This window comes from Megachile rotundata, chromosome 3 (genome assembly GCF_050947335.1).
Source record: "Megachile rotundata isolate GNS110a chromosome 3, iyMegRotu1, whole genome shotgun sequence".
In the NCBI taxonomy this organism is placed as follows: domain Eukaryota; kingdom Metazoa; phylum Arthropoda; class Insecta; order Hymenoptera; family Megachilidae; genus Megachile; species Megachile rotundata.
The window spans coordinates 13,733,188-13,756,916 of record NC_134985.1 but is presented as its reverse complement, the minus strand read 5'-3'; the positions used below and the strand labels follow the sequence as shown (position 1 = coordinate 13,756,916).

Below are 23,729 nucleotides of genomic sequence, written 5' to 3'. Positions count from 1 at the left end.
ATTCTGCACGATTCACACGACTTACCACGTATCACTGCGCTGCTGAGCACACGGGAGAGTAAACGGATTAATTATTGCCGATGGTACACGCGCGTGTGTTTACTTATGTGGGCAATTGACATTGGCGTACGTATGGACCAGTGTTTAGGAATTTACAAACTTTTATATTCATCTCATTTTCCAATTACATCTAAAATTTCATAGTTCTCTAATACTACATTTGCCAAATTCTTTGCCCTTCAAATTTGATATTTCACAAATTCTTTATTTTGCACATTTTCGATTTTCGTGAGACACCGAATCAGTAAAGTTAATCGCGAAGTGTTTGTTAATTCACAAAGAAGTTAATCTACTGGTCCATCACGTGTACAAAAATGCTAGTTACGCCAATGGTAAACGGTCGAGCGTGTAAGAAGGTGCACGGTCACTTTCTCCACGGTCGAGGTCTCCCATATCCAACGGGCTCGACTTCCTTCCATAACAGATCCGACTTTCTCCGGTTTCGTAGCGGCGTACTCGCAGCCACGTTGCGTCATGTCGAGCGTGGGCAAACCGATGACAAAGCGAATCGCAGTAATGCGGAGGTGTTAACGAAATATTAGGGAAGTTCGTAACACCGACGTTTTAGTTGGGACGTCGATTGTAATGCGTGAGACTAGCGACAGTACTCATAGAATAGTAATCAACTTCATGAAGGAAGCATTGTTTTGTTAACGTTATATTTTAACTCGGTTCAAGTATACTTGAATGCAACGTAGGCTTAAAGAGAGGTCATTTGCTTTTGATTTTAGAAAATCTCTCCTACCATTTGCTTTCTATTTTAGAAAATATCTCCCGCTATTTACTTTTGATTCCGAGGAAAGGTAATGTGGACCGTGCTGTCCTTGAATGTAAATAATAAGGACAATGCTCAGGTCCTCCACTTTCCCTTAATCGAGGGAAGTCTATATGTTGCGCGCGATCGTATAAATTTCGTAACTAAGATTTCTAGTAATTTCGTTTGCGTTGCAGCGCTCGCAGGACGGTGGCGGAATAATAACAAGATGGATGTAACAAAATATTACTCAACTTTATTTGTAACGGCAGTGGTTAACAAAGGAGGGTAACAACAACGAGTATAAAAAAGAAAAATGGAGATAATATACATAACGCGTTAAATGCGCGAACCTCGGAAACAGAAAAGGCGCCGAGTCAGTCGATTAGATTCTCCAAAAACTTAATTCCCTACAACTTATCTAACACGTAAGGTAATATATACAACGGCTTATGTTACAATACTCTGTCAGCAAAGTGTTTGTACAAGCGTGACTACTCTATCAGCGTTTCGGGAACGCGAAGTTTGGGCCGCTTTGATTGTTCGTCGCTGGCGGAGGTACTAAATCCTGGCTGATCGATGGAGCTTCCGTTTTAGACGATCTGTCCCACCTGACTTTGTTCTCGTCGACTTGACGCTGTTGCTGTTGACCCTGAGCGTTCTGCTTGGCAGCTGCTTCGGAACTGTACGGTACGATCTGGCTACCTTGAGCTTGAGTGTCCTTCCGGTCCTCCCATCCGTGATGAGGCGGATGATGGTCCTCTGCAGGGAACCACTCCGATATCCAGACGGGCTTCCAGATCTTCTTCCACGCTGGTACCCAGATCTCTTTCCAGGCAGGTACCCAAATCTGCTTCCAGGCCTCCTTCCAGGCCAATTTCTTGTCTGGCACCCATTCCTGCTTCTTCTCTGTCTTCCAGATTTGTTTCCAAGCCTCCTTCCATTCCAGCTTCTTGTCGGGCACCCAGATGAGCTTCTTCGACGGTTTCCAGATCTGTTTCCACTCCTCCTTCCAGATCAACTTTTTGTCGTCCACCCAGATCTGTTTCTTTGCCGGTTTCCAGATCTGTTTCCAAGCTTCGACCCACTCGAGCTTCTTGTCAGGTACCCAGATCTGTTTCTTCGCTGGCTTCCAGTACTTCTTCCAAAGCGGTTTCCAGATCAGCTTCTTCTTCCAGAGATCGTGACTGGTGTACTCCCAACCATGTTGGTCTTTACCGTGGTAATGTTCACCTGGGATGCCGATTTTCACCCACTCCGGGATCCAGATCTTCTTCCAGGCTGGTACCTGAATCTCCTTCCAAGCTGGTACTTGGATTTCCTTCCAAACGGGTTTCCAGATCTTTTTCCATGCGGGTACCTGTATTTCTTTCCATGCTGGGACTTTGATAGGCTTCCAGACAGGCTTCCAAATCTTCTTCCAAGCTGGTACTTGAATGTCCTTCCACACTGGTACCTGGATCTCTTTCCAAACAGGCTTCCAAATCTTCTTCCACGCCGGTACCTGGATGTCTTTCCATATAGCCTTCTGCGTTGGCACCCACACGGGCTTCCAAATCTTCTTCCACGCGGGTTTCCAGATCTGTTTCTTAGCTGGTTTCCAGATCTTCTTCCAGCCGGGTTTCCAAATCAGCTTCTTCTTCCAGTAACCCTTATCGTGATGATGATCATCGTGGTGTTCTTCCAGCGCTCCACCAGCGTCACCGCCTCCGATATCGCCGCCTCCAGAATGACCATAACCTCCGACATCGCCGCCTCCGGAGTGGCCATAACCACCCCCGATATCACCGCCGCCAAAGTGACCGAGACCACCGCCATCTCCGCCGCCAAAATGACCAACAGCACCGCCAGCGTCACCGCCGCCAGAGTGACCGAAACCACCGCCTCCAGAGTGGCCAAAACCACCGCCGATGTCACCACCTCCGGAATGACCATAGCCACCTCCAATGTCACCACCTAGACCACTCAGGCCTCCACCGTGGCCACCCAAGTCTCCACCGTGGCCACCTACGTCTCCACCGTAACCTGTACCAAGATCTCCACCATGGCCACCTGCGTCACCGCCCCATCTCTTCTGGGCTGCTGTGCCATATCTGTGTACAATAAGTTCATTAGTATTCTGCTTCTTAGTGTCAAGTATCAAGTCTGTATCAAGTATCTTCTGCTTCAAGTATTAAGTTTCTATTTCTGTAATAATTGTTCAATTTTTTTAGATATAAGCAGTGCCCATTTGACATTTGGGTGTTCTCGGATCTTATAACGCTGACTAAACACGAGTAATAAATTTTAAATATGTTAGAACCTGTCAGTTGAAACAGGGACCAGTAAACAGGTTAAAGAAATAATTTTAAATTCACAAAATTAAAAATTGAGTTTACAGTACTGCTACCACAGGCGGGTACACAGTGTGTACTACACACTCGACAGATAAGTTATAAATAAAGAGTTAATTTTATTCTTTTTTTTAATAGAAGTAATGTAAGAATGTCACGTACGGAATTTGCTGCTGAGACTTCTGCTGTTGCAATTGATTCTGATCCAATGCCTTGCTCGCCACCAAAGCGACTTGCAGTAGCACTACTAGTGCAGCCTGGAAAGAAGACAATTACATAGACATGACATTTCACTGACATTGAACACGGTCACGGTCGAATTAAACGTTTTATTTGGATCAAGATAAAAGACTCGTCGAAGAGACGGAGAAATCTCTTCTTCTTTCGCGACAGCATTCCCGGCATTACTATTAATGGCTATTCGTTTATGGAATATCACTTTCGAACTGGCCGTCGATAATCAAGCAATACGTTCATCGACAATGACCGGCATTTTACAGTTTCGCCTTTGGTGTTCTCGATTTCTTTCGTATCTAGTGAACGGTACCGGCATAACAGATATTGCCTTATACACCGAATAAACACCCCATATTTTTGCGGATGATAAAAAGCAAATCAACAGGTCACGGTTGTCCTGAAATAACAAGGTGATACAGATTAAATATTCCTAAATTATGACTTAATATGTTAAGAATTTAGAATGACCTAAATTAAAACTATATTTAGTTGTATTATATCTCATAACAATCTTCGTGTTATTTTAGAAGTTATGCCAATCCCTGAGATATCGTCTGGAGCATTCAGTGTTCGTCCAATCGGTAAATGGCAATCGATTCTTTCAAGGATCTTGAAGACGCTCCCAACGATCGGTCGATCACCATTCGTCGATCGTGACACTCACTACTTACTCCAGATACGATGGGATGTCACCGTTGTCTAACCGAACGCACCCCTTCCGAGAACAATCAAACGGCGCTTACGATCGCCACCAAAGATAAATTATACCGTAGCCGAGAGTTATTTGAATAGAAACTGACCGCGCATCCCGGGCGAATCCTCATATTTTCTCGCAATGCCGCCCGTCGGGCTCGGGCTGCTTACTCTTGTTCCCTAAGTGCAGGAAAACGTAAGTTACTTCGCCCAATCAGCGGAACGCCGTAGTTATATAGGCGCGTATTCCTCCCCCAGTGCTATCGTCGGAGATGGTTCGCGATGTGCTGGGCCAGCTGTTGCGAAGGTGGTGGTAAAGTCGTCCTGGTGGAGGAGGCATTTCGCGTTGCTGGAGGAAAGGAACTCACGATGGTGGTGGGTTCCAACGGACACGGGTTACGGAAAGCTCGAATCTCGTGTAGCGATGGGCCCGATCTCCTACTTGTTCATTCTGTAATTCATTTCATTTCTCATCATTTATATTCTCATTATTTATTTGGTCATTCATCAATTCAAGGTGGTTGTATCACTTCATTATATGTTTTCAGATCTGAACTAGAAGTAATGATATCTACATGGCAGTGAAATTTTATGTAGGATGACCGAATTAAGAGACTACATTCAAAACCATAGTTCATATTTAACGTGTATCATGAAATCTGAAGAGCATTTTTAATTATAAGGAATTCTGTATGTCTTTACAGAATTGTAAAGGATTATAAAAGGGTATGAAACGTTCCAAATATACTGCAAAGGATTTAAATGCAGTTTAACATTTGATTAATTTCAATAAAATTTCAGAGGAGAAGAGTATCCGTGGTATTAATCTCTACATCGTATCAACAGGAAATTGATCCCATCGCTACGTCCATTCTCCTTCCTCCTCGCCTTTGTCCACCTCCTACGAACCTGGCGATCTTACTTCGTGCCACAGTGGGCCCATCGTTCCGGAGAAAGTGATCGGGAACACGATGATCCGGTCGAGCGAGCCAGGCGGTTTCGTTCCCTTGGTATTTACGCGCCTGTGTCCGGCAAAAACGAAGTTCATGGGGAGGCAAGGTTATGTAGCAAGGTTATACCCGGTGATCCAGATTACCTGCAGACGGGAGAGTGGTGGAACCAGTTGGAGCGCGGCAACTAGCGTTTGACGAAATTCTTTTTTACCCTTTTTACGGTTCATTCGATTTCAGAATAGCGTCAGGCGATTTCTCTTCCGGGAAGCCCTCGGGCCTGGGCCATTGCTTTTCCTTTTGCGGATTGTTTTCGACGATGATTGCCCTCAAGGGGTAATCGAAACGATTAAGAAATGTTAGAGATCGGCAGGTTGAACATTTGCGGTGTATGGAGGATCCGCTCAGCGAATTTCACTTTGCTTTCGAAAGGTCACTCGTGTTTTAGGGATATGTAGGATATTATTATATAGAACATTACGTATAAAATATTATGTAATGCTTGTATTGTACAATATTGCTATTTAATCCACTGTGTTATTCTGTTATACTACATACTGTTATTACATGCTATATATTTATTTTTTATTTATTTCATTAAATTAAATGAACAAGTTTTTTGATAATAGAACAATTTTTATTTCAGAACAAAAGGGAATACATCAGGTACAAAACTATTTGTTTAAAATAAATAGTAAAAGCGTGAAAAGCGTCCCCACAAATTAAAGGAACTAATTATCGCTGCTAGGCACAATCGATGCTTCCAGGAATAGGCTCTTCTCCGCGATGAATGATTATAACCTTCCCCGGTTCGCACGATTTCTAACGATTCCTCTTTCATTAATTAAACATGCAAACACAGGCTTCCGACCGTAGACGTCAACGATACCGTTGGCACAATTTTATTGATCATTAAGTGATTTAATCCCAGCATGGCAAAGCCACACGCAGCGTTTATAATCAGCTTACGTAATTTAGTCTTAGTTTCAAGGTCGTCAAAGTTTGTCACGGTATGCAAAGAAGGTACATTTCTCCTTCTTGTTTTTAGGCGAAGAGGAAGAGGATGTTACCGATAAGCTTTCGCAAGATTGAATCTTCGTAAAAGGAACACGACGATGTTGCGTTTTATTTGAAAAGCTCATAATCACGGATGCCTGCACGGGTGAAAGTATATACATACCGAAGGAAGAAAATTTATAACGTAAAAGCAACAGGCCTGCAGACCGAGGAATTACGAGGCAAATTTTACGGAGTCGAGCAATTACGAGATACAGGTCAATTTCACTGGATCAATTTTGCAATTTAACGGATAGACGTCGAGGGAGACGCTAGAGGAACTTGGACGTCGTTTCAGGAAGTTATCCACGGTGACGAGTCACTCGACTCGATCCGCTAACAAGCTGAAAGCGATAAGTGGTTAAATTCGCACAAGATACATTCGTGTATTTGTCGGATGAAAGCGAATTCTTTGCTTTACTGCGGACAGCTAGGAGTATATTACATGAAATTGTTAGAATACGTTCCAGCAATTCCGGTTCGTAAATCATTCAACCTCTTTATGCTCTAGATTGCGAACTCCTCAGAAATGTTTCATCTTTTCTTTCAGAATTCGTTGCATCAATCTTAGAAAATAATGTAAATCTCATTATTCTCTAAATATAAAAAAGTCCACTAAAAATATACAAACTATATTAGTCGCACACAAAAAGTATTAAACACCGATAACAAAGTCATTTTAAATATTTGTAATAACAGTCAACACAGTAACGAGTGTATACTCTGTAGATGTCAATAAATATTCGGAGAGATTGTATCTAATGTAACGTATATTGTTTGCTCAGCGCGTGGGTAGAACTAAAAGAGCGACGTTTGAAACATTCCAAAGACGATAGCAAATAAAAGAGCATGTGTTTGAGGAATTTTTATTTGCACTCTAAGTGTTCGGTTTATGGACGAGTACCTACGATTCACTTTCTAAACGTGCCGTCCCTCAAGGTAGTTGATATCGCTTTTCGAAATGTCTAGCTGTTCGATATTTGGGTTACGTTCACCTGCTAAGTCTTCATGGAAAATAAATAATTGCGACATTTTCTTAGGAAACGTTGGACCCGTTGACTGATATAGAGCGAGAGTTTTGTTCCGTTTATGGTATCTTTTGTAAGCTTAGAATATTTTAAGCTTGTAAGCAGATATTTCATTTGGAAGAGGTATTCGAGTATTTTTAGTTTGTCATTAAAAAATATATTCTTATTGCGTGTATTTAAATGTACGATGTTTTTTAACGGCTTCTCATTTCTTTCTAGAATGAATCATCGCTCATGAAGGAATGTCATTCTACTTTTGCATCAATTCTGAAATCGTGTTTTTGCGTGTCTCACCATGGGTAATCAGTTTAAATCTTTACACGAATTTCTCCTTTAGTGATTTCTTCGCCATGCCCCTATCTTGAAGCCGACAATAATCCATCGAGAGACTCGACATATAGAAGAAAGTTTTATCCTTCGTATTTTCCACTCGATACATATCTTTCGTTTCTTCTTACCTCGTGATTTTGCTTTCTACCATAACGTATATTACAAATTGATGGAAAAAGCTGAAGAATCATGGATTAAACTATCATCAGCTGTTTCGTGGGAAGCATTGGAACGCATTTACGATTCAATTATAGGAACACTTCGTTCTTCGTGACTCGAGAACACATTTCAAGATGTCTTCGGTGTCAGCATGTGAGCCTAACTTTTTCCTCGAAGGATGAACTCACCGATAGTTGATGGCAGCTTTTACCTTCAGCTACAAAATATAGTCTTTCTAGTAGGAATTTTTAAAATAATACTTTGTAATAACTAGTTCGATTTTTTTCATTGAAAAAATTTACAATTACCTTTATTTTTAGATGTTGTGTATTTTGTAGCTTTTACCTTCAGCTACAAAATATAGTCTTTCTAATAGGAATTTTTTAAATAATACTTTGTAATACATTGTTCGATTTTTTTCATTGAAACCATTTACAATTATCTTTATTTTTAGATGTTGCGGGATCAGATACTCTGTTATTGAGTCTATTAATCCGGAGGATAAATAACGCAGCACGTCCCGAAGAAGAATAGCCTTATTTACTTTCTTCAACTCTTTTTACTTCTTCGAGTATTGTTTGTACACAAGAGCAGTTTATATCTTGTTTATACACCACGCACAAAGAATCAGAAAGATCAGTGAAAACTTGTACTGCTATCAACTATTGACGCATTTATCATAAATCGCCATTAATCTTGTGAGCACAATTATATCTTTCTGCGCCAAAAAACCTTCCATTTGTCTTGGACTTTTGAAGCCTGTAATTTGGTGCCAGTGAAAGGCGCCGGAGATGATTTCATGCCGGCGGTCGCACACACGCACTGTTCGCATGACCATATAAACAAACGGTTATCACGTTACCTAATCGTTACCACTAGCCACCCATTGTCAATTAACACGTAGCCCGGACATTTCGCCAATTAAAGCGACCGTGCGAATCCATTTCGCTAAAATGGGAGAAAGAAAGGATTATGGAAATTTTAAATGCTTGTTTGTCTTAGGTCGAAACTTTCATTGTTGTCCAAGCTTGAAGTTGCACTCTTTTGAGAGCAAACACGTAACTTGTCTGGTACAATGAAACTAAATGTATACTTTTTAATTGACTTACTTTATTATTAACTTTTCAAGTAAGCATAACAAATTATATTTTATAATTGCAACTTTTTGCAACCATTTCGCAATCGTTTAGAATACGGTTAAATTACTGTGAAGCATCGTATCATGTAACTCTTATTAACGCTCGTTCTCGTTTCAGGTGTGCGTTTCACGGCCCACATGATCGTACATTAGCATATTTCTGTCTAATCTCGGAATATCCGCTTGTTCCGTCGGGTTCAGTGAAAGTAACAAAAGCGAGCGGGCGATTAATGTAACATCCGTGATTCGGTTAATCTGATCATTACAGTTCCTAAACCCAACTGGGACTGTTTTTAATTAATACGTGGACACTCAGGAGAAAGGTATTTCGTTCCTCGGAGTATCATGGTTCATGATATTAATAGAACAAAATTACATTTGCAGGTAGTAGGATGTTCGCCAGGAAAGTCTCCAAGTATCATAATAGAACCGTTTAGAAAATACAAAGTCATGCTTTCTAATCGCTGCGTTTAATTATCAATCACTAGACCGATTAACGATCATTACAAGGCAATACAAACTGTACGATTTTCTTTTTAGGATACAAAACCGGATGCTCCGCTCTCACGAAGTTTAGGAAGCCACGGAATTGCAGGCATTTTTATGCTGTCTTGCATGAGATTTCAAAACGAGGGTGAACAAAGAAACACGGTACATACACAAAATGTAATTGTCACTGGAGAGTGTCAGAATGCGCTAATCGTCTAGCAAGCAGGATCAACTTTCACATATTGTAACAACTTCATGAACGTAAGTGTAAAAATGTTCTCAGCGAGCAGGAAGCGTTATTAACCCGCTGGGCCCAACGATTTTATCGCGCGACAGAATTTCTTTTGCAAGAACGTGCCGCAACTGCAAATATTTATATTAATAGAAAGCGACAGCGAATTATTCTCTAAAATCAATGTACGGTATATTCAAGACTACCGTAAGCTCCATCGAATTCTAATATAATGAATATTTCAGATCATGACGGTGAAACTGCGACGAAGAGGAAACGCGTATCCGCGAGGTCATCAAGTTCAGACTACCCTTTTCCCATGTGACTCGGTCTTCTCTTTCCTGGTTCTTGAGACGATTTCCTCGATGGGAAAGTCACGGTCATGTAACGTGGCCATCCTCCGCCGCATCTACAGAGATGCCATCCGTTTTCGACGTGCGACAACGAACGTGCACACGCTTCCGCTGTAACGAACGAGTAGAGAGTAGAGGAAGCAGCGGAGACGAACCTACCAGGTCGAGAGTGAAACTGTTCGATGCAACGTGATTGCACCCAATTAAGAAACTTCTTGAATCAACAGTTTTCGAACCGGTGTATCGGGTTTTGCGCGGCGGTCGTGAAAATATTCTTTAACTTAATGGTAATGCTATACGCGTGGAAAACTTTTAGTTCATTATCTTTAATGGGTATCGTTTACAAGAATTTTAATAATTTAGAAGTAGAGTGCACAATGAGTTAGGTAGATTTAGTTAGTTAGCTTCATAGAGGTAACGAGATTAGTGTGGTCGTAGAAGACTGTAGATATTTGTTGGGTAAATGAGATAAATAGCAAACTGATATTACTTGGTTGTGTATTAGATTGTAGCGCATTAGGACGACACGTGTTGTATTTCTCTTGTGTTCTTATTATGCAAAATTTCTTATTGTTTCATTATTTTGCCAGTGTTGTGTTCTCTACAATTAAATTCCTACCACATAGTGTGTTCCGTGCGTTAAATTCTCCACAACTTCAAACTCGAGTTGTATTTTTGATGCGTTAAATTCTCGTTGTGCTCTACTCCCTCTAAGTTGTGTTTTCAATGCGTTGAATTCCTATTAGGTTATGTTACGCGTCATATTTTCCACGCGTTCTCTATGCGTCGCATCTCCACGTATCGTCACACGCATTATGACACTTCAGCTTTGCATTATTAAATCCGTTACCAGTGACAGTGAACCTCTGAGCGCTATCCAGATAAAAAAGAACGATATCCTCTGAAAGATCGCTTTCCCTGAAAGAAACTCATAAATAATGCATAACCACTCTTTTGTATGCAGAGGAATATCAATTTTTCCCATATTTTGGATTATACACGGATTACTTATATAACCCAGCAATATCTTCCGGAATTTCTACGAATTTTCACGTGATTTATTCGACTAGGTAGTTCTTCTTAATAGGCAAAAAGTTCGTGAACTTCCGGGTATTCGTGCTTCGTACTCGTCATTAGTACAGGAACATGGATGCATTCGAGACGACTCCAGTTCGAAAGTGAAACTCTACTTTACGATCAATGATGCACCTTGTCTAAGTGAAATCTTGACGCTTAATCGGCTGTTCGGTTGAATGTCACGGAACGTCTGTCGATCGTTGCTTTTGTTCTAGAAATTACATTTGCTCTTCGAGAACTGGGTCACGTTCTTCAAGTGCAGTGCCTGTTATTTTCGTCAAACTTCAAGCTTTAATTCCATGTTCCATAAGTGATGTTTTGTCTTTGATTTTCTGTAATGCGTAGCAAGTTAGATATGTGCTAGAATTCAATTTTGGAAATGTTTTTGTGATTCATTTTATTGGTATGTATTATTTGCAGAGGTCCTAAAATCATATTCTGAAGTTGTATAGTTTAATTGTCCTTAGGTCCTAAAACTCTGAAGTCCCAATTCTAAATTCTGAAAGTTTTAAAATCTCAAAATTTGAAGTTACAAAGACCTAGTCTTAGAATTCTAAAGCTCTAAAGTTTCAAACCTGAGTTCTACAAATTCTGAAGTCCCAAAATTCTAAAATCCTAAATTCTTGAAGATCCAAATACTAAACTCCCAAAATTCTAAAGCTCCAAAATTCTAAAATACCAAGTTCTGGAAGTCCTAAAATTCTACAGTTCCAAATCCTAAACCCCTAAACTCCTAAATTCCCAAAATTCTAAAACACCAAATTCTTGAAGGTCCAAATTCTAAAATACCAAAATTCTAAAATACCAAATTCTGGAAGTCCTAAAATTCTACAGTTCCAAATCCTAAACCCCTAAACTCCTAAATTCCCAAAATTCTAAAATACCAAATTCTTGAAGATCCAAATACTAAACTCCCAAAATTCTAAAATACCAAATTCTGGAAGTCCTAAAATTCTACAGTTCCAAATCCTAAACCCCTAAACTCCTAAATTCCCAAAATTCTAAAATACCAAATTCTGAAGGTCCCAAAATTCTAAAACACCAAATTCCAAATTTCCCAAAACCCTAAACCCCAAAAATTCTAAACCTCACGAACTCAAAATCACAAAGTCCCAAAGTTTCAAACAACGAAACTTATCAGTCAAAGTCTTCGTCTTCTAATTGAAGTTCAGTATCCATGTTGATGCAATAGATTATCGTCTAGTTAGTATCCCCGTGCGCAAATATTGAAGCGCAAAACCAAATAGCACGTGGCGTTCGCGAAACAAACATGCAAGACTCCAACGGCATCATACGTTTGATCTCGGTTTGAAAGTGAAATTGTTTTCTATCCGCGGCCAACGGAGCACGATATCTAGGTGAAATTACGTTTCTAATAGACGGTGGCATAAACTATCATTACCCGATACATTGACCGGAATGGTTTCATTCACGTTATAGATGATTTCATGTTACGTGCCATGTAAAAGCAAATAAACGTGTCGGCTCGCATGATAGATCACGTAACGATATTTTTCTTGTTGCGAACGCATACCTGTCTGGTTAATTACGACTGTAACACGGTTTAACCGTTTTGAACATGTACTAGCATTATTCGGTATACTTGAACTCTTTTCTAGGACACATAGTGAAATAAATGTCAATGTCTCTTAAAGTGTAATATTATCAAATCTCAAAATGTAAAAATGCAAACTTAAAATATTGTTATTTGTTATTTGGCGACAAGTATAACTATCAGGTTAGGTTGGTAGATATGTCTTCACTCTTTATTTGCTAGCTATATTTGTAGGGATATTATGGCTACATTATATTTATTAGTTTGGTTAACTTATTTTTGTAGAACAATGAATGAAGTGAAGGTACAAAACAAATGTAATGTTTTTGAATCAAACTAGATATGGTAGATGTTCATCAAGTACAGTAATTATATTATTGAGATGTTGAAATAGTATTTAGCAAGACTGTTGATATTCACCGATTGTAAATTACTATAAATTCAACGTATGAATCGCTTTCTATTGAGTAATACTTGTGACCATGTTCTCGTGGTGCGTTATACATAAAGCATGAACAACTTTCGATGCTTTATCACGAGTAGGTTATGAATGTATTAATTTCTATACTAATTGTCTTATGTTTATTTCTTCTAACAACTTTGTACAAACAGTTTAACTAAAAGATTTTTACTAAAATTTTAAACCTTTTTCAGGTTCAACTTGTTGGAAAATCACGCATGTTCTGACGCTCGCTGTGCACTGGTACCCAAGATATACGCTTCTTCCCACCACGTACCAGTTTCTGGTGAAGGTGGTAATATAACAAGAGTCTGCTGTATTTACATTCAACTAGCGAGGAAGCTGCTTCCACCTGTAGGTGAATCGTCGAAAGCCATTTTCCTTATCCGGTAACGAAAGTCTGCTGAAGTTAACGAAGAAAGTACAAGAATATTCGTGTAGTTATAAATTTCGTATACAAGGTGCTTCATATACACAAACATAATGTAAAACAATATGCAACATAATGTTTCATATACTTAAACGTAATGTAAAATAATGTGCAACATGTTTCATGTACTTAAACATTATGTAAAATAATATGCAGCATGTTTCATGTACTCAAACATAATGTCAAATAATATGCAACATGTTTCATATGTTTAAACATAATGTCAAATAATATGCAACATGTTTCATATACTTAAACATAATGTCAAATAATATGCAACATGTTTCATATACTTAAACATAATGTCAAATAATATACAACATGTTTTCATATACTTAAACATTATGTAAAATAATATGCAACATGTTTCATACACTCAAACATAATGTCAAATAATATGCAACATGTTTCATATACTCAAACATAATGTAAAACAATATGCAACATGTTTCAAGTACTTAAACATAATGTAAAATAATATGCAACATGTTTCATATACTTAAACATTATGTAAAATAATATGCAGCATGTTTCATATACTTAAACATAATGTCAAACAATATGCAACATGTTTCATATACTCAAACATAATGTAAAACAATATGCAACATGTTTCAAATACTTAAACATAATGTAAAACCCTATGCATCATGTTTCATATACACAACTTATACATGAACATTGCTCACAAATAATAAGCAAAGAAACAAAGCACAATTTATAACAAAAAGAAGTTCCAAATATTGTCTCCACAAACAGAAAAAATAATGTATTCGATTAACAAGTGTATATACAAATTGTATTGCAAGTTAAACCATATATTTCTACAGTAGTATTGTATATGAATCATTAGATGCTCTGTTCATTATATCATGGGGAAGAGAAATCGTTTGATCGTGTAACATCGAAGAACCGATTCGAATTAATGGTTGCACGGAGGACGAACACTTTTCCCAATGAACTTCGCTTCAAATTAATACCGTACTTTTTCTCCCACCGCAACTTTCTTCTCGTTACGTCGATCTCCCATGGTTGATTGATTAAGCATTATTATTTACACGGCGAGCATCGCACGTTTGATCTCTTCTAGACCTGTCGTGAAAAGTTGCATCCCCTATAAACAGATAATCGATCGAAAGTCCCTTCCCGGTTGTTTTCGACGTGTTTACACGCTTAAAATTGCACGAATGATTGACTGGTTGTGCCACTTCCGGTCTACAGGCTGGTGCTTCTTCTTGGTCCTTTCTCGTGGCACACGTTGTCGTGCACGAGAACGGTGAAAGTTAAGGTCGCGGACGAGCTGAATCGCGACCCCGAAGACCCACGGATGTGCCGGTTCCCTTGAATCTCATCTTATCCCTAGAAAGCATCTTCCTTCTTCTTCTCTCTCCGGATTACCTCTCTTAGACGATGCTTAGAAAACCACGCTTTCATCCGGCGCGAGAAAATTAATGTCTACTCGACGATTCTTTGTCTTTCAAACGTTTGAGCGCCATGGTGGGAAAGAAATGATTTCACACTTTTACTCGGATCATCTAATGCGAGATTCATAAAGAAATTGATGTTACTGTAAATAGCGTTAAATACTGAATTTTACAATTTTAAGATTTTTGAACTTTTTAAATTTAGACTTTAGCTTTTTTGTACTCAGGAAATTTAGGAATTTAAAACTTTGGGATTTTAGAATTTTTATGTTTGAGACTTTGCAACTCTGACACTATGTTCTTGAACTTTCGAATTTGTAGACTCAAGAAGTACTTTGTAAGTTTGGGACTTTGATATTTTTTAATTTTTTAATTGAAGAGTGTTGAACTTTGGAACTTAATATGTAGTCTAATAATTTAACTACAGAATTTTGAAAAACAATATACACTTGCGTTAACTAGAAATTTAGAGTATCTAATAATGCAAAGTAAAACTTACTATGTCATATAAAGCAACTTAGTTTCACTAATTACACTTGGTTTTATCTCGTGTGAATTTTCATACTTCCTGCTCTCAAACTAGTTATTAACGAAGAAATTTATTCCACGTTGTGTGACTTTTCAACGTTCATGCGTACAAAGTTGTTTGCGGTTTTGTTACTCGTAAACGAACTTTCTATCACGTCAATGTTTATTTAAAACGCACGAAAGCGTGTTTAACATTCTTTTCGTACAGAAGAAATTAAATTAAATGTACGTGTATATAAAAAAAGATGTGTATTTTATTGTCATAATATACACAAACGTTGTACAAAAATATCTATGTATATATCTTTCTAAATTGTTATTTACAAATAAAGGAATAATTACATAAGTGTCATGAATGGATTTGTCCAGGATATGTGGACGATTAATATTTTTACTACGTGATATATTGTTTGTACACGAAATATTTGGACTGCGTCCGTGGTCAAAATTATTGTTTGTAAATAAGGATGTATCAATCTCGTAGATGAAATCGTGCGACTTGGTGCAACGTAGGTGTCATTTAGATTAGAGCATAGGGGACCACCACTTGTCTTTACTTTTTGAAGATCAAATAAGAAACCTATAAACTAAACTTTTGTGTTACTAAATTATAAAATCTCTAAATTCTCAAGTATACAAGTTTCAAACCTTCCACATCTGAAGAATGTTCAAATTACTAAATTAAACGAGTTAGGATATTTTCCACCCAGAAACTGAGTGCTTATTCTTTGTCCCCAAGATAGTGACTTTCCTTAGAGAAGCCTACGTTGCATCGCACATTTTCTCTTCCATCTTCGATTCAAACCTATTTCATTCCACAATCTTTCCCACGTATATTAAAAAATTCGTGTAATCGCAGACTGTGGTTGTTGCTCAAGCGAGGCCTCAAAACGCACCGCGAATTTAAAGGTGCTTTCGAGTGGGACCTTTGATCGCAACACGACTACGCTAGCAGAAACTTAACAACGATGACGGTTTATCGTCAAGATGAGGAAAGATCGAAGACGATCTCACGACAGGAATTTACTTGTATCCATGGTGGTCGTCATGGTGGGGCTCCGCTACCCAAACTTTCTCCCAAACGGGCTTCCATACCTTCTTCCACGCGGGTACCTGCACGTCCTTCCAAACTGGCACCCATTTGCTCTTCCATTCGTCTTTCCATACCTGCTTCTTCTGCGTGACCCAAATTTGTTTTTTCTCCGGTACCCAAACTTGAACCGACTCCTCTTTCCAGACTAACTTCTTGTCGGACACCCAAGCCTGCTTCTTCTCCGTCTTCCAGATCTGTTTCCACTCGGCCTTCCATTCCAGCTTCTTCTCGCTGACCCACACCTGCTTCTTCTCCGTCCTCCAGACTTTCTTCCACACCGGTTTCCAGATCAGCTTCTTCTTCCAGAGATCGTGACTCGTGTACTGCCATCCATGCTGATCCTTACCGACGTACTGTTCTCCAGGGATGCCGACCTTGATCCATTCAGGTACCCAGATCTTCTTCCAGTCCGGCACCTGCACCTCCTTCCAGATGGGCACTTGGACTTCCTTCCACACCGGTTTCCAGACCTTCTTCCAAGCAGGTACCTGGACTTCCTTCCACACTGGCACTTGGATCTCCTTCCAGACAGGCTTCTGCACCTTCTTCCAGACTGGTACCTTGATTTCCTTCCAAGCTGGAACCTGGATCTCCTTCCATACTGGAACCTGTATCTTTTTCCATTCCTGTTTCCAGGTCAACTTCTGCTCCGTCTTCCAGATTTGCTTCCATTCAGCCTTCCACGTTAGCTTCTTCTCCCAACGTCCTTGTGGCTGAGCGGGAGGCCCATATGACTGGGCAGGAGGGCCATAGGATTGAGCAGGGGGTCCATAGGACTGCGACGGTGCTCCATAGGAGGACGATACTCCTCCACCGCCACCATGATCGCCTCCAAAGGATCCATGATCTCCCCCGAAGGATCCGTGGCCTCCTCCGAAGGAGCCCTGGTCACCTCCGAAGGATCCATGACCTCCACCGCTATGGTGGTCGCTGAAGGACCCTCCACTGCTGTAACCTTGGTCACCTCCGAAGGAGCCATGGTCAGACGGGGCTCCATAGGAGGAAGATGGGGCTGATGGTGCGCCGTAAGAGGAAGATGGAGCACCGTGAGACGATGGGGCACCGTAGGAGGAGGAAGGAGCCGATGGAGCACCATAAGACGACGAAGGAGCTGATGGAGCACCGTAAGAAGAAGACGGAGCACCGTGAGACGATGGAGCACCGTAGGAGGAGGAAGGAGCCGATGGAGCACCATAAGACGACAAAGGAGCTGATGGAGCACCGTAAGACGAAGACGGAGCGCCGTGAGACGACGGAGCACCGTATGAGGATGAAGGTGCTGACGGAGCACCGTAAGAGGACGATGGTCCTGATCCACCGTGCGAAGGTCCTGATGGTGCACCGTAAGAAGACGAAGGTGCACTGTACGACGAAGCTAGTGGAGTGCCATAGGAATCAGACGGTGCGTTATAAGAACTTCCTACGTTTGGAACTCCATAAGAAGTCGATGGTGGACCATATTGACTCGGAGGCGGACTCAACGGAGCTCTAAAATGTACAGTATTTTTATTTACAGCTACGATCTTACGTTTAATAGTTTTATTAATAATAAGGTTAAGTATATGCACTTACTCTTTCTTTGTCCTGATAGGATCTCCAAGGGTGGAGACTAGAAAGAAGCCTAGCAGCAGCTGAAAGGAAAATCATAATTAGTAATCGTGTGAGAGACGATAATAATCGTGAATAAATACTGCGAATCTTAAGTAGAACTGCGTTGTTTGCGGAAAAACAAATTGGGGTTAAATCGATGCAGCAGGAAGAAAGTAACCAGTGGAACGTTCTGGTCAGAAATGTAAATGAGTTAGCTATGGTATGTTAGTCATCTAGGCGATTACAAGGCTGGAGTAACTGTTAAGAAAAAGAGGACGTGTTTGGGGCACCAAGGGTGGAAGAATAATATAGAAACTTTACATTGCTGACTTGAATGCTGGGTCATATTTTCTAAACTTCAATAGTTCATATATTCTAGAGTTTCAACGCCTCAAATCTCAAAAACTTTAGAGCCTACAATTTGTAAAATTTCAAAATCTCAAAGCTCCAAAGTTGTAAGTTGTCATTGTTCCAAAGGAGTAGCATCTCAATATCTGGAGGTCTCAAAATTTGAACGTCATTAAATCCAAAAATTGTAAAAGCTTGGGGTTCCTGTAGTTATTAATCCTGCCTTGAGACTGTACCACCTTCGTAATTACCTACTAACACAATCGCTAGAAATTCATTCACCGCAGATAGGATCTGAAACGGCACCTCCGTATGCGAGCATTATACTTAATAATTAGCAGCCTGATTTCAATCTATATACTTGGCCTTCGCGTTATCCTTCTTCCCATCGTCTGCTGACGTTTAATAAATGCATCAAACCATTCTCATAAATATCGATCGACCGATAAAGACAAAGAAAGAACGAGGTCTTTAACCTTCTGTGTACAGGGATGCAAATTTGATTTTTCCTCAGGCTATCTTTCATTTCGTGTATCTTCTTAAAATGTTATATTGTACTCAAACAGCCAAAACCTTTTCTTTACATTTCTGACTGCAAATACGTTCAGTGTAATTACATCGGTTAACGGCTAAGTATCTGTACACAGAGAAAAGGCTAAAATTATGAATAATATATCTTGCGGGTTTTCGCCGCTTTACGAGCGTATCTCTGAAAAAATGAAAGTGTCCAGGCGCGAAGTAACGCGAATGGACGTAAGCAAGTCCGTGAACGGGGTCGTGCGTGGCCTGTTTTATTTTTCTTCGTTTTACAACCGGAAAGAGGAGACATCAGGTGTTCGTGAAACTCGAGGCTGTTCATTAACGCTGGTACCAGCGCGAAAGTGGGCCTTCTCAGTTTCGTTTCTCACCCCAATTTAAATATGTATATACCGTATATGATTAATAATAAAAGTATATACATATATTTGCTGCCTTTTGGGCATTTGTTAATCATTCGAGCGTTCCGCTCCTGTTCCGACGATTACCACCAGCCAAGATGTCAAGATCAAGGATCGACATAACCGACAAGTTTAACGAGCAGAACGTTATCTGATTTTTCGTCGTGTGCCCTCGTTAACATGTATCGTCATTGTCGATCTAGTATAATGAGCACATGGACAGATTTACGAAAGTACGACAGATGAATGGAAAGTGAGCAGGGATGTTACGTTAACGATAGAAAGGGAAAAGCGTAATGTACCGTGGTACTTTCGATGCGTAAGATGTTCTCTGCTTAGGCTTCCCACGATTAGGGGAAAGTGTAATCGATGGTAATAACCGAGAACCAACATCAAGGTCTATGTTAGATTTTCTGGGTTATTCCAAACCTGGGAATTTCTTCTTCCAGAATTTGAAGATCTTGGAAGTTTCAAGATTTGATAATGTAGGAATTTTACTCATATATCACACTTACATGTACCAGATAAATTAAGAAATAATCTAGCCATAAGTTTTATTCAATAGAGAAACGCTAACGAAGACATACTTAACAATGTTGCGACTAATGAATGTAGAATATAGAATACAGGTGAAAATATAGAAATCAGGTTACGAATAGGATTCTATGAAACAATGTTAAGCATTTATCATACTTAAAAAGCAAACAGTGTCTTAGCAGACTAGTCTCCTAATTCGATAGAACAAATGAGCTTAGAAAATATCTTCAGTGCAGTTTCACGAGAGATGATCATTCGAGGCACGAGCACGGCGCTCGACTTTCCACTCTACTCAACGAGAAGCGACGAGAATACTTAGGCAAAGCTTAGAATACACCGTTCTTTATGTGTAGAATACTATAGAAATCTTATGAAAGAAACTTCGACCCAAAACCTATCACAAGTGAAGAAGGTAAAGGTGTCTTCTTCAAGAACTGAAATTCTAGTCCTCCGAAATCTCGGTACCAATGTATCCACGAGGATCTACAATATCATCACTAGTAAGAACTATCATAACTTGCTTTCGATAGTTATAGAAGATAGTTATAGAAGTTATAGTTGACGTGTCATAAAGTCCAAATAAATGGTTCACCACTTGCTATCAACGTATCACGTGCACGTGCAACGATCTCACATTTCACAGGCAGGTACACTGGATACACGAGTTATCGGAGAACCGAAGAGTCCATGAGGATTAGTCAGGGTTGGTATGCTTGTTACACTAACCAGGCTGTACCGCATCTTCACGACGGAGTGCGTGTGTCGTTCACAGAAGAAAAAAAAAGAACGGCAACCACTGCCGCCTTTTTTTTGTTACGGTTCGTCACTTTTCTGACGAATTCCTCGTGGTACCGGAGCCTTTTATAGCGAATGTTCCTCCGCCTAAGCGTCTAGTCGCCCTAAGCACAGAAGACATTTCGAGGAGGGGTACGCATGGAGTAGCTTCGCGATGCCAATATGGGGGTCCTAACACTACATCCTGAACTCTCTTCCTCTGGAGGGGATCCTCGACTTGCGTTCGCAGCTAGTAGACTAGAAGGTAAAAGGGGCATTTAGGTGCCACAGACGAACCTGACATGAAACGTGTGCTTTTTTCGTAACATTGTTCTGCGATCACTTCTCACTATATTTTCCCACGTTTCGAGCTGTCGACACTACTCAATAGGAGAACTTGAAGATCGTGTGAGGTCCATAGCTCTTCTAAGGTAATTTCTTCGTTTCATTGAAGTCACTGAAAGGGATTAGAATGTTCATTCATACAGGGAGTTTTAGGTACTTATTTGGAAGAATATTCTCATACTATGAGAACTTACTCTTCTTTTACTTCTTCTTCCTCTTTTTCTTAAATTCTTGCATGTTAATAAATCACGTTATCTTATTACAAATTTAATCGTTTCAAAATATAAAATTTATTAACTATAATAATATTAATGTTCATTTAAAATCTATTTGCATCAACACATATATGAATATGTATCGTTAGAAATTGTAGAAATATATACTAACTAATGAAAGTTTCAATCGCTTCGACGTACTAGTCAGCATATTAATAATCTTGACAGTCAGCATAACAAATATGAAGTGTGAACATATCGATACGTATCGCATTTATGCACATGAGTACGTAAAAAGACAGGTATTGATTATTTGTTTAAAGTAACATGACGAATAAATTACAGATTCGTAATATGTTGATCTATCAACATTAATGAGTTATGTAATCTGTACACTTTCGAGGAAGCAACCGAAGTGAAAGAAGAATATCGAAATAAAAGAAGAGGAACAAGATGCAATAAGAAGTTGGTTCAACGAAGGAAGTAACGTGATCCTACGAATGCTGGTATTTAATCATGAGTAAAAGCAAGTTTTGTATGATTGTGTAGTTGTTTGCTTTCACTGATATCACTGATTCACTGAGCATTCTATGCAATGTGGAAGTTGTAAATTGTCCATCAATCCAATCCAATCAGCTTTATCAATCTTATCTGTAGAAGACAACTAGATTCTTCACCTAAAATAGATTCTAGATTAGATTCTTTGTATACAATATTATATTTCTACACAACATAACAAATTAACAAAGAAGACATACTTACTAAATATAAAATACTTACTGTATCAAAAGGGATCTCAATAGACTCTCTTCTTTATCTTATTATTAATCAATCGGTTTTGCATTTCTAATTCATTCCGTGTGGAGGTTCAGGTAGACGTTACAAATTTCTCGTTGAACACGTGCGGTCTTTTAGCCCTGCGGTCAAATTTCGGAGGTCCACGTGACGTCGACAGAATTTCATTGCCCAACTGAATCGCCCTGGAGCACAGAACATGGCACAGATTACGCAACCATCGGGAGAAGATTAGATGCAATGTGAGAGTTGCCACGAACGAGGAATGAGAACGAAATTATCGGTCGTACACGGTATAAAATATTAATGACCCTCAGAGCTCGCGAAATTTGCTTGCGTGCCACGGAAACCCGGCTGGGTCCTTGCTTTACGGTGAAACTACAATTTTAGGCGGTTCGAAAACAACAAAAATAATGGATAAAACCACGGAAAGAACATTAACTAGGATTTTTACCCGGATTGAATTTTATACCCTAATTTTACTAATATACTACGTTACACATGAAGTTTGGAAATTTAGGAACTTGCATAACTTCTCTAATTAATTTCTCATTACATTTGTGTATTCTAATTGGCGAATTAATCGAGTGATAACAGTCGGAATTTACGTAAAGCAAATGGAAATCGCGTGTTGATAATAGTGAAGTAATTAATGTCTTTCTCTCGGAGAGCTAATCTAAAGAAAATAATTAGATACTTTACGAGCGTCTCTGGTATTTTCCAGTTTGGCCTACTCGTTCTTTCTCCACGACTAACTCTTTCACAACCTCTTCCTAAGATTTAGAAAATAAATCTTCGAGAAATCGATGAGCAAAACATTCGGTGTCATGGTCGCCGTGGTTTCTTTTACAATTATGTAGGAATCGCCTCGAAAACCAGCTTGAATTCATTAAAAGCATACACAGTGACTCACGTGAGGCCATAAATGTTTAGCATATTTTATTGGTTCAAAAATATACTTCATTAATGTAACTAAAATTTTTGTTTAGTGTGGGTCAAATACCCTTATATCATCATGACATTACAAATCCTAAATTCCCAATTCATATTCTGAAATTGCCAAATTTCTAACGCTTTAAATTATTATATTTCTCCCTTTCTCCTACACCGCCATTTTCCCTAGAGATTCTACCACATCCGCCAATATACATGATTAACTATCCATAAATGTATAAGAGGCAGTAAAAGGGACTCTAAGATGAGTTTCCTTTTTACGGAATAGCAATAAAAAAAGTGAAATCTATTCCGTAGTATTATCCCCTGAATTCTGTTTGTTGGTCTCAAAGATGACCTCTCTACTTTTGTTGACAGTAGAACCGACATTAAGTACTTTCTACTTATTGGTTATCGTCCGTTTCATAATCGTTATGTCAGTTTTAATTGACCAAGTTACAAAGTAGAAATCTTATGCAGTATTTTGAAATGATTTAAAACCGATAAAAGAAGTGTGGTGTAAGAATGTGTCCCTCTTCTTTCTTCGAGAGTATAGCGACGAAGCTCTAAAATTATGATGAACGATGATTTCGCATGTTTTGTAGGATGATTCGAACTTCATTGCCGATCGTATGCGCTCCAGGCACAGTGAAAGTAACCACCGCCATTATCCTTTGGTATTTTAAAATGGGGAGAAGACAGCTGCAACCCTAAATTGAAAGAAAGTCAAAGCTATACGAACACGAATGTAATAAGCGTACAACTTTCAGCGGCGGCCATCATCTTCCATATCATCACTTGAACATCGGTATTTTTACTAAAAGTGTTACAGTATAAGTTCAGTATATAAATAAATATAAGTTAGTAAAATTAAA

General features: G+C 39.3%; 2 protein-coding genes and 1 long non-coding RNA gene across 5 annotated transcripts; 1 reads left to right on the top strand and 2 right to left on the bottom strand.

The window, feature by feature from the left end:
- Positions 1-1,048: 1,048 nt before the first annotated feature.
- LOC100884105 (uncharacterized) lies at positions 1,049-4,301 on the bottom strand. Its single transcript, XM_012282638.2, has 3 exons — positions 4,185-4,301; positions 3,310-3,404; positions 1,049-2,907 (listed from the first exon to the last, which is right to left on the bottom strand). Exons 1-3 carry the CDS (start codon positions 4,206-4,208, stop codon positions 1,317-1,319), a joined length of 1,710 nt encoding a protein of 569 aa, XP_012138028.2. The 5' UTR covers positions 4,209-4,301; the 3' UTR covers positions 1,049-1,316.
- Positions 4,135-23,729, top strand: LOC105662153 (uncharacterized). Of its 3 annotated transcripts, XR_013037574.1 has the most exons (15): positions 4,135-4,273; positions 4,336-4,530; positions 4,626-4,803; positions 4,879-5,996; positions 6,076-6,561; positions 6,634-7,022; positions 7,124-7,234; positions 7,331-7,410; positions 7,696-7,753; positions 8,055-8,728; positions 8,857-9,061; positions 9,279-9,488; positions 9,705-10,099; positions 13,099-17,874; positions 17,971-23,729. It is a non-coding gene; the product is annotated as an uncharacterized LOC105662153 (long non-coding RNA). The 3 variants fall into 3 exon arrangements; XR_013037575.1 differs by lacking the exons at positions 4,135-4,273; positions 4,336-4,530; positions 4,626-4,803; ... (2 more) ...; positions 6,634-7,022; positions 7,124-7,234 and having other exon boundaries at positions 7,246-7,410; XR_013037576.1 differs by lacking the exons at positions 4,135-4,273; positions 4,336-4,530; positions 4,626-4,803; ... (2 more) ...; positions 6,634-7,022; positions 7,124-7,234 and having other exon boundaries at positions 7,264-7,838.
- On the bottom strand, positions 15,521-20,657 carry LOC100877803 (uncharacterized). Its single transcript, XM_076529575.1, has 3 exons — positions 20,519-20,657; positions 17,952-18,010; positions 15,521-17,867 (listed from the first exon to the last, which is right to left on the bottom strand). Exons 1-3 carry the CDS (start codon positions 20,531-20,533, stop codon positions 16,310-16,312), a joined length of 1,632 nt encoding a protein of 543 aa, XP_076385690.1. The 5' UTR covers positions 20,534-20,657; the 3' UTR covers positions 15,521-16,309.